This window comes from Mus musculus, chromosome 6 (assembly GCF_000001635.26).
Source record: "Mus musculus strain C57BL/6J chromosome 6, GRCm38.p6 C57BL/6J".
Taxonomy (NCBI): domain Eukaryota; kingdom Metazoa; phylum Chordata; class Mammalia; order Rodentia; family Muridae; genus Mus; species Mus musculus.
In genome coordinates, this window is record NC_000072.6 from 17,279,037 (window position 1) to 17,290,043 (window position 11,007).

The 11,007-nt window shown below is 40.6% G+C and overlaps 1 protein-coding gene across 2 annotated transcripts; it reads left to right on the forward strand.

Annotated features, from left to right (window-relative positions):
• Positions 1 to 2,148: 2,148 nt before the first annotated feature.
• Cav2 (caveolin 2) lies at positions 2,149 to 10,094 on the forward strand. 2 transcript variants are annotated; one of them, NM_016900.4, is made up of 3 exons: positions 2,149 to 2,474; positions 2,859 to 3,046; positions 7,861 to 10,094. In NM_016900.4, exons 1-3 carry the CDS (start codon positions 2,325 to 2,327, stop codon positions 8,009 to 8,011), a joined length of 489 nt encoding a protein of 162 aa, NP_058596.1. In that variant the 5' UTR covers positions 2,149 to 2,324; the 3' UTR covers positions 8,012 to 10,094. The 2 variants fall into 2 exon arrangements, with proteins under 2 accessions (NP_058596.1, NP_001264685.1); NM_001277756.1 differs by lacking the exon at positions 7,861 to 10,094 and having other exon boundaries at positions 2,859 to 3,648.
• The last annotated feature ends 913 nt before the right edge of the window (positions 10,095 to 11,007 follow it).

Sequence of the window (11,007 nt, forward strand, 5' to 3'; positions counted from 1 at the left end):
TTATATGAAATTTAACGTCTCCTTCCTTATAATTGAATTGCTTTTGAGGCTCATTGGAGGATAATCCCGCACACTGGAAGTTCTAGTGTGGACTCGGCCATTTGGCTGCAACATCTTCTTTAATTTTTCTCTTTCTTAGAAAATCTATCAGTTTAGCATGAATAAGACCATCTTTGCTGTGTAGAATCATGCTGTTTTAATCCCCTTCAAAATAATGGTAGCTGCCATAGTATAAGAATATTCTAAGAAGATAAACAAAATCATTTTATAGAAAGGCTTAAAAAAAAACTTGAATTAAAATAGTGAACCGGGCAAGCATGTTATTAAAAATAAGAGTGTCATCAAGTCCCAACCCATGGTAGAGGGATATATTCAGTAAGTCAGTATGTGAGTCTTTCTCTATTGAATTCTTCATGGCATACGCCAACTCTAGTCAGGTTCTATTTTTATCATGGGCTTCAGAGACAACTTTTATAAATACCTATAATTTTACAAATGAATCTTTAACTGTAACTGCCCAATAAAAGACATGGCAGTTTTACCTCTCCATGGCCTGTCTCCACTGCTTGAAAACTCAGCAGTTATTTGCAATAGGTCTTTCAATTGTCCTAAGGAGGACAATGGAAATGTGAAGGTATCTGGAAGACTTGGAAGGGATGAAGCCCCAGGGTTAGATGTCTGGCCACCACCCTGACTGCAGCCATGCTTTTTCTTCTTCTTGAGAAAGACCTTACAACTTTGAGGAAATGTAAGCTTTACAAAAAGATTAAATGGATCTAAACTGTCTCTTCCAAACCCTGGAAATCAACATGAAGGCCTCCCCTTCAAACTCCTGCCATCGGGCGTAGCATCTAGACCCTATCTGATTCTCAGAAAGTCCGAATGAATGCAGGATGGTGAAGTGCTGAGAAAACAGTGAGTGTAAGGCCTATACCACCCCTTCGAATTAAAAAGGATTTAAATAAAACCAGGAAGGAAAAGTATAATCAGGGGGAGGGGGAAGCTTGAGTAACGGGACTCGGTGAGGGGGCGAGAGAAGAAGCCTCCAGGACGTGGGATTCAACCCTGCGCCATTCTGCATTACTGACATGATGACCCACACACTGCAGTGGAAGAAGATACACTCCCTATTCAACTATGACATTTAGAGTTTTGCCTTCCAAATATGTTCTCCGATCAGTTCCCAGGTTGTTTAGTTGGTTGTTTTGTAACTTGTATTACTCCCCAAATAGCCTTTCCTTTTCCAAAGAAACCTTCAAATCCATTTCCTACAAGGGATTTGATTTGTGCAGCAGGCTCTAAAGCCGGCTGTCCAGAGCAATGCCCATTCTTTGGTACTATAGTTTGGGGTCTGGGCAAACTGAAAGCATCATTCCATATCTATACTCACCAAGTTCCTATTTCGCGCAGGCAAAGTTTTAGGTTACCAGATGGCAAACTCTTTATGCCAACTCCTCCCTACTGAAGCTCTTGAGAGAATGGTCAGCGGGCTTATCCATGTACCATGATGTAGTTATATGCTTGTTTATGCTGCTCCTACGATGGCATTACAGACCTGTCTGCACGGCATTAGTTCCTGCAGTCTTTGAACAAAATCCTGATTTAAGGGAAAATCCAAAGTTAGTTGTAGTTTGGAGGCAGAAGAGCAGACCTATCCTTGGGGTATGATGGCAACAAACTCCTATAACAACTTACATAACCAACTCTGGGGAAACAAAAACAAAACGAAAGGGCTGCTGCAGTCCATTATCTATCAACAAGGTACGCCTTAGCCTCACGATTCAGCTACAATGCTTGCTGTGAGTTGGGGACCAAGTAAAAGTTAGGAATTAACATCTCATTCTCTCAGGATAGCTCTGAGGAGCAGGTGCCACAACTCTAATCCAACCAGTAGATGCATGTAGACTTCCCTAATGCTTGCCCCCTAGCACCTCCAGACCTTCTTCCAGTACACACACCTCCCTGACCAATCTGTCTGCCTTTAAGCATCCCTGTTCGGACTGCAAGCCAAGTGGCCCGGGAGGTCTGCTTTGCCCGGCTTCACCAAGCCAGGAGATGACTCATCGAGCCGGTTCCCCGGGCTCCTTGGGGCTTTGGCAAACAACTGGAGAGGTGCCCTCCCTCCCCGCAGGCCCGGCGGGGCGGGGCGGGGTTCGGCCAGCCAAGGCTGGGAGCGGGAACCGGCAGCGGGAAGCGGCCGCCGCCCGGGCAGCCCGAGGCTAGGCAGGGCGAAGCCAGGCGGGGCGGGGCTGAGCGCCACGGGAAGGGGAGGCAGGGCTGCCTAGGGACCGAACGACCGAGCCACTCTTGCAACGCCAGCCACGATGGGGCTGGAGACCGAGAAGGCCGATGTGCAGCTCTTCATGGCCGATGACGCCTACAGCCACCACAGTGGCGTTGACTACGCAGATCCTGAGAAGTATGTTGACTCGAGTCACGACCGGGATCCTCACCAGCTCAACTCTCATCTCAAGGTGAGTTTCAGGCTGGGCTATCACTCATCTAGGCTGGAGGCTGCTAAGGGTCCCTTGTATGCTGCAGGAGGATGACTCTTGACCTTCTCCCCAACAGTGGGGGTTGGTCCCATTGCTAATGCTGGTTCCATTGGCACTCTGCCCTGGTCCCACAGCCTTCAGGCTCCCTGAACAGCCACACAGTGTCCAACTCCTGTGTGCCCAGTGTCACTCTAAGAAAAGCTGAAGATACTCTAGCCAGGTCGCCTTTCCTTCGGACTTCCCCTTCTTAGAGTGCTTCTGCCACCACACCCCCCACCCCCACCAACTTCGTTCCCTCCCCACCCCGACCCTATCCCCGACAGGTTGGATGACGTCATGAGTCCTTGCATCTTGTCTCTGCAGCTAGGCTTCGAGGATCTGATTGCAGAGCCTGAGACTACACACTCCTTTGACAAAGTGTGGATCTGCAGCCATGCTCTCTTTGAAATCAGCAAATATGTGATGTACAAGTTCCTGACCGTATTTCTGGCCATCCCCTTGGCCTTCATTGCGGGTATCCTGTTTGCTACCCTCAGCTGTCTGCACATCTGGTGAGAGGGGACACATGGGTTGATTCTGAAGCTTACAGAAGTTTTTGCCACCTGCTCTCTGCTCTTCCTATTTCCCAGGGCCCATTTGCAGAGAAAACGCTTACATTAGTTCCCAAGGGTAACAAGACCTGAGAAATCTTGAAGGGCAGTGTGCTTTCTTTAGAATAATAGTCCCGGCTGAGAGTTTAAACAGAAGGAAGCAAGGGCCTCTTTCCTGGGTGTGATTTTTCCTTCCATGCAGAAGGCTGAGCTGAGTGTGGAGGTGGGGGCTGGAAGGCCACTTCCTGTCATAGGCTGCTCTCTCCAGGGCCTGTTGTGACTCGTGCCTGTGGTTCTGGGCAGGTCCTTTCCTCCTTTCATTGACTTTTATTCAGTCACCATCTGTGCTTGGGCAAAACAAACGTTGATCTCAGAGAAAACAGCGCTTACATTCTGACCCTTGGAGAAGGGCAGACTTTAGTAAAACAGTGCTATGAACTGAGCCACTCAAGTCTTGCTATTGGTAAATGGCAGCCATGAACCCAGGGGAGACAGGAGTGTTTACAATGATTGGGTTGAACATCTACCACGAACAAATAAAATGTTAAGCTATGAAACAAGGGGATAGGCCATTACATTATTGTTTCACTTATGAAGCACACACACACACACAAATGCCATCTAGTTACAAGAAAAAGAAATATGGAAACCAATCGAATGTTGGGATGTCTGTAAAGTTATTCACGTTCAAGATGCATCATAAGCTTTTTTAAGCACTCAAACTTGTCTTAAGGGAACTAGCCCACTCCTCCAAGAAATGTTTTTTGTGTTAAAGGTTACCCACTTCATTCAAAGAATCATCCCCAATGTCACAATAGTTTTCACGCTGGTACCTCAAGGTGGTCCTGGTGACACGTGTGACCCTAGATACCACCGTTTAGTTTTTCACATCATGGGGCATTGCCACATCCCAGGGCAGTCTCAGTGTTCAAAGAGTTATCCAACTTACTCCTTCTTTCAGTCTCGAGGTACACTTTGCTGTGTTAGCTCACTAGTTCTGCACACCAAGCCTATTAGGTGCTCAGTGTTGCTGGGTGAGAACACAAGCCTTTCTTCAGCTTGCCCATCACCAGGGAGGGGGATTTAGAAACAAACCCAAATGGTGAGAAAGCATGGTGAGCAAGCAATGGAGGAGCTGGGAAACAAGGGTAACTTTGTGAGGGAAAGGAATCTGAAGACCAAAAGAAGTCTTTTGGAAGATAAATATAAATTCAGATGACGAAAGGATAAACAAAGAATACCAATTCAGTCGCTTGAGGCTCTAAGCAGTCATCTTGAAAGGGCCAAAAGATTGCCAGAGAAGTGGAACTCTTTGCTTTCGTGTGTATGCAGGCCCACACAAGCATGTGTATGGTTATCTCATATGGGACATTCGCACATAGGTGATTTTTTTTACATGCCTAAATCAACATATAAAACTGTACATTCCAGCCGGGCTGTGGTGGCACATGCCTTTAATCCCAGCACTTGAGAGGTAGAGGCAAGCGGATTTCTGAGTTTGAGGCCAGCCTGGTCTACAAAGTGAGCTCCAGGACAGCCAGAGCTATACAGAGAAACCCTGTCTCATAAACCAAAAAACAAAACAAACAAAAAACAAAAACAAAAACAGCAACAACAAAATACAAAAAAAAACCTGTACATTCCAAATTTACTAAAATTGCCAACCGAATGACTAAATCTGTTATTTTTACTTTCAAAAACAGGAAAAGATAAAGGACCCATAACATACTGCAGCATGCTAGCTTTGATGCTCTCTGTTTATTGAGAACACTAGGTCTTCTCACAGCTTTGGGGGAAGAATTGACAAAAGATACGTTCTCATTTGCTAAATAGTGGAAAGATATCAACAGTACGACAATGTGCTAAATGTTGACTCCACCTGTCTTCCCTGGGAGTGGGAGGAGCTTTGTGTCTGGCTTCCACTGGTGAATCATCATACCACTTCCCTTTTAGAGACACAATATGTATTATTTAACTTCAGCTCATTTCTCAAATTGTATTCATGTGAGACATTAATATTTAACTGTCACATGCTTGTCACCGGGTAGCTATGAATTGGTGTTTGAATGTTACATTTTACCTTCATGAAACAATTATCATCAATGGATTGCATGCCCCTAACACATAAGCTGGATCGATTGCAAGGTTTATAGGAGAGTAGACTTGCTTGAGCAAACTTGGCTTTTTGTTTTGTTTTGTTTTGTTTTGTTTTGTTTTTCTTTTCAGACGTTTATTTTATATTTCTAAAACAGGGTGCTGTTCATTGTTAAACCACAGTTGAGAAAGTAAAAACTAAAGGGGCTTTTACCCAAGTCACAATGTCACCACAAACCTGATTTTAGATTTTTGTCTTGGTTGTTGTTATTGTTAGGACAGGGGTTATTTGGTTTATTAGCTGTTTTGTGTATTTGTGAACACGGAGCTCGATACGTTGCCAAGGTTGGTCTTGAACTCCTGGGCTCAAGCAGCGCTCATGCTTCAGCCTCTCCAGTAGAGCCATACATCACAACAGGTAGATATCATATTCTTCACCCCAGTAAATAACAAAAACTAAATTATAAACACCTGGTTATACTGGACCTTCAGCCAAATGTTCAGATCTTTAGGAATGGTGAGTTGGTTTTATTTGATACCTTGGTCAGATCCACTTACCATTTGCCAAGCAAGTTTGCTGATCATCATAACCGAAGAAATGTCACAGGGGCTCATTTTTTTTTTCTGGAATGCGATGAAAATAGATGCCAGGTTACTGGAAATGCACTGTTTAGTTTCTTGTTTCCAATACAGCATATTGCTGAGACAACACAGGCTTCAAGACACTGTAGTATAAAAACAAATACTAACCGCTGGCCCCAGGCTGGGTGTCCCGTGGCAGCACAGAGGACTATAGGTTAGGCCATTTGCATAAAAAAGCATTTGGTGATGCTTCAACACATTCATTTTCAGTCTAAACTGTGTGCAGATTTGGGAGAGAAGTCAGTCACAATGTTAAGAACATAACTCAAATTCTATAACCAACGACCGTGGAACTCTCTGATACAAAGAGAATAACTTGCAGAAAATAAAATAAGCTCACCACATCCAATGAACTGGAATCTTCAAATATGGGCAATTGGATTTCAGTGAATCACAAAATGCTCAAGTGTCTTTTAGAACCTAGAGATATAATGGGTTATGAAGAGTGAAAGGAATAGCCTAAGGAGAGAATAGAGCACAATTTGTTCAATGTGAAGTGGATTTGATTAACAAACTTTCAGACATAAACTTCAGATGTCTATTAATTTGAGGTTATTTCATTAATTTTTTCCTTATGCATTCTGATTTCAAAATACGTCTACTGATTATTATTTAATAGACAACAATACCATATGACATCTTAGGGACATAAAATAAGGCTTAGAGCCATAACTGGTTCTGTAAGATTTCTGGTCTCTTGTTAATTTGTGTGTGGAAGTGACATCGTGTGAGAAGCACACAGAGTCAGAAGTGAAAAATTGCTATCACTCAACCTGTAATCAGCTGTTTAGTTCTAAATACCTATAATTAGTGTTCTTACTAGATTGTTTCAAATGTTTAGCAGTTGGAGCAAAACATAACCTAAATATAGTCTATGTAAACGGGCACATGAATAATCCAGAACTCTAAAAACATTCATCAAACCCACAGTTGTTGATCCTGTATCCTTTGAATTAAAATCAGTAGTTAAGTCAGATTTTAAGAATAAACCAAGAAATCAACCTCACCCCCAGCTCTCCACCCAAGTAACAATAAAATTATATCAAGATCTCTGGCAGTGCTGGGTGTGGTGGCGCACGCCTTTAATCCCAGCACTCGGGAGGCAGAGGCAGGCGGATTTCTGTGTTCGAGGCCAGCCTGTTCTACAGAGTGAGTTCCAGGACAGCCAGGGCTACACAGAGAAACTCTGTCTTGAAAAAAAAAACAAAAAACAAAAACAAAACTCTGGCAGAGTTCAAAACTCACATTTTCCTTTTTTTTTTTCTCAAAGAAAACATTATTCAGGGGATTACACAAAAATTTGACCTGGGTAACTGAAGAATATTAAGCTATCTTAAGAAAAGGTATACAAACACGTGGGAATAAACATTTTCTCTTTTAACTACAGTACACAGGCCTTCTTGGTGAGTGTCATTACTATGGAGAATAATAATATTCAGTCATTAATGTTGTGAATGCTGATAACAATATGAAGCTGAACAAAATACTAAGTTCTTTTCCACACATGTCTTGATGAAAGAAAAAGTTCAGCATATAATCTAGAAGGAAAGACTATCTACTTACCATGTGTTTTTGATAAATTTGAAAGTCGCTAAGTTTGTTTCAGTACATTAAAAATGCAATGAGGAGGCTCCCAACTAGACTAGCTAAGAGAGGAGCCAAAGAGAGAGGCCACAGGAAAGGCAGGCAGGAAGTAGACTCTCAGAGAAACAGGAAGTGCTAGCCAGTTAATGTTTAGGGGCAGAGATCTGGCAGAGAAATAAGCCTCTTTGTTTATTTTTGTTTTACCGTTTCCACCAGCAGAAAGAATATTAATATTTATCATCTATGTGCCTGTTTATCTGTTAAACAGTGTGCCTCTCGCTCCTCTTACCATACTGGCCACTGTCCATTTATTTATTGTGAACTGTTAAAAGCGCATTTGAGTTAAGTCATTATTGTATTTGTTCAAGCATGTGTGTCAGGCCCCTTACTTGGTAATGCAAATTGTTAGTGGTAATATTAACAATGCTTGTATCTCCCTCTTCCCCCCGTTCCAGGATCCTGATGCCTTTTGTGAAGACCTGCCTAATGGTCTTGCCTTCCGTGCAGACAATATGGAAGAGTGTGACAGACGTTGTCATTGGCCCATTGTGTACAAGTGTGGGCCGCAGCTTCTCATCGGTCAGCATGCAACTGAGCCACGACTGACCACTCAGACCCTGGGCAGGTCCAGACATTTGGATACTGTACAACTTTATTGATGCAACAAACTCACTACTGTTCTGTTCACTTCCCAACTGTTAAAATTATTCTTAAAATGGAACCCAGATTTATCGAAGTTCACTGTCAGATCTTTAAAAATAATGATTTTTCTCACCAAAAGCCAAGTTATATCTAATTATATAACAAGAATTGGCAACACCCAATGTAAGAACAGATATCTTTAGGAAAAAACATACAATTGCAGTGATGACTTGATAATGGTCAAAGGGCAACTTCCTCAGACATTAGAGTAATTTTGTGCATAACTGCTCATAAAGAGTAAGGAATTTCTTATTTTCTTTTCCTCTAGGAGTAATGTTCTTGAAGCTACTTTTACAGATATGGTCATAAGGCTAGCTAGAGGCAATACATTCCAACATTCTAGGAACTTTGTACATTAACAAAAGTATATACTTATGATAATAACTATTGAATAGTAAGAGAGATAAATGTGAAAATGTGTTCCTCTGTGATATTATTAGCCTGCAAGCCTATTTAACAAGATGTTTTGTTTTTCTGTATATTGTATACCTAATGCAAGTGTTACTCTAATGAAATCGCTTTGGAGTGTGTTTCTCTTGTGTTTGCTATTGTACTAATCTCATTATATAAAGTAAGCAGAGCTACCATAGGGTAACTTTCTTTGTAAGACTGTGATGTCCTATAGGAGAATGTTGATAGATTCTTTGGAATGCAGTGTAAAATGTGCTGTCTAGGTGTTCTCTCCAACTTACCCAGCAAATGTTTTATGACTGGGCTTCATCTGGCTGTGACCATAAGACATGTAGACATGTAGTTGTTTTGTTTACTATAAGTTTTCTTCTGAATGGTTAGAAACTTATTCTGTATTCTACATTCCTATGAATGCTTCACTTACTTTCAAGTAATTCTGGTGCTAGTTAATAATATTTTTTATGATAAAGGCTGTGTCTAACATCTAAGCACATTTTTTTTTTTACTACAGTGGTTCATATAGAGAAACTTACAGGAGAATTAACAATTGTGAGGGTTTATAAAACTGAAGTACATGTGTAAATTAGAAACTAACATTACAAATTTTCAAGATGTTCTCTAGTATGAATCTTAAAACCTATAAAACATTATTTCCTTACTCAGTATGGTCTTTTAAAAATTGGTATGTTAAAAAATTTCTACATTATAATTACATAATATTTCAAATTTCAGAATTATTATCAAACCCTGAATGAGCATTTGCTCGAATATGCTCATGGGTGTCAAATCTTCACTGAAAGAAGATAAATTTTTTTCAATTTTTCAATTCTGGTCATTATTATAGGTCATTGAACTGGGATTCTATTGCAGACCAGGTCAAAATATCATATTAAGAGACTAAGTGATAAAACTCATATCAATTTGATGGTAATCATAAAAGAAACATTTCAAAACAGCCTTAGGGTATTGTACCATCCTCAGTAAACGAAGTCATAGCTTGGTAATAGCCACAAGCATCGCCATTAATGTGACTGTCAAGATTGTATCACACTAGTTTCCAAGGTCAGTCTCATGCTTTATATTATTTTTGTAATTTAAGTTTTAAATGCCTGGGTGTATTGATTAGTCAAAACTTTAACAATAAAATATCAGTTTAATAAATTATAAGCTTCAACCTTTTAAAATAGTTCTGACAGATTTTAAGACAAATATGTATAATTATATATAAAAATCTTTAATTTTTAATATATATGATTTCCTTTTCCTAAATAGTATTGATTACTTTCAACTGAACTTTTACTGAAACTTTTCATGAATTATTTTGTCTCAAAAACTCAAATTGTGGATAAAAGGAATCAAAGTTAAATATGCAAATATGTTGATTTTGGGGGCAGGGCAATTGGAAGTCAGAGGCAAAGAAATTCCCTTATTATCCATAATAAACATCTCTAAAAACAGTGGATGATTTCATTGATTCTATTATAGTTTGTCTTTCTGCTGCTTATGTCGTACATCTGGTACTCAGGAACAAGAACCTTTTCAAATAAAGTTTCTTAAAATCTCAAATAACAAGGACACGAGTTGCTGTTCCAAGATGTATCTGTCAGGATGAAGAGATGGGTAAATGGTTATGGTACTTGCCATACAAGCAAATTAGAGTTTTGGATTCCCAGAACCCAGATAGAAGCCATGCAAACTTGGCAGTCCATTTTTAGCTCCATCATTCCAAAAACAGAGATGGGATCTCCAGGGCCAGCTGGCCGACTAGTCATATCCACAAGCTCCGAGGTCAGCTGAGAAATCTTGCCTCAGCCAACAAGGTGAATAGTAATAGAAGACTTCTGACATCAAACCCCAGACCTCTGCATGCATACAGCTGAGTGCACAACCACGTACACAAGTGTGTGCACACAGGAGAGAATGTGGACGCACACACTGCAAATGCACATGAGGAAAAAGAATGTTGTCCTGAAGAATTATGAGACTGATCGTTTAGTTCTCTGTTTTCCTAGCACTTGAAGAGATTCTGCATAAATGTTCCTGTCATTTGATAACTAATATGTGGTGGCTTGCTCACAAACCAACCACGCTCGAGCTTTGTAAAGTTTCATGTTGCTAATCCTAAATAAACTGATGCCTCTATTTCTAAGTCTTAAATATGAAAGTGATACCATTATAACTCACATACTAAAATACCTTGTATCCCAAAGCCAGATTTCTCCAAAATTATTTTTGGAGAGTAAGTGTGTGAGGAACAACTGTTGATATTGGCACAGACTTTCTTGTGGTCAATTAATCTGTTAATAAATCAGATATTTGGCTGCTTTCGAATGTTCTTTATAGATTGAAAGAACTTTAAAAGTCCCTCTTTTTACTAGTCATCTAAATCCCATTCATTTAGTTTCAAGTCTTTCTTGGAAGCTGTTGCTGCAGGAAAATGCTCCCTGCCCTAGAAGTGAGACATCCCCATTCCACCCTCAGCACTACCA

Bases quoted from the DNA above. Each gene is read 5' to 3' on its own strand.
- Cav2 (NM_016900.4), top strand. From the start codon at position 2,325: ATGGGGCTGGAGACCGAGAAGGCCGATGTGCAGCTCTTCATGGCCGAT. The intron at 2,475-2,858 runs GTGAGTTTCAGG...TTGTCTCTGCAG, and splicing joins AGCTCAACTCTCATCTCAAG to CTAGGCTTCGAGGATCTGAT. The intron at 3,047-7,860 runs GTGAGAGGGGAC...CCCCCGTTCCAG, and splicing joins CTCAGCTGTCTGCACATCTG to GATCCTGATGCCTTTTGTGA.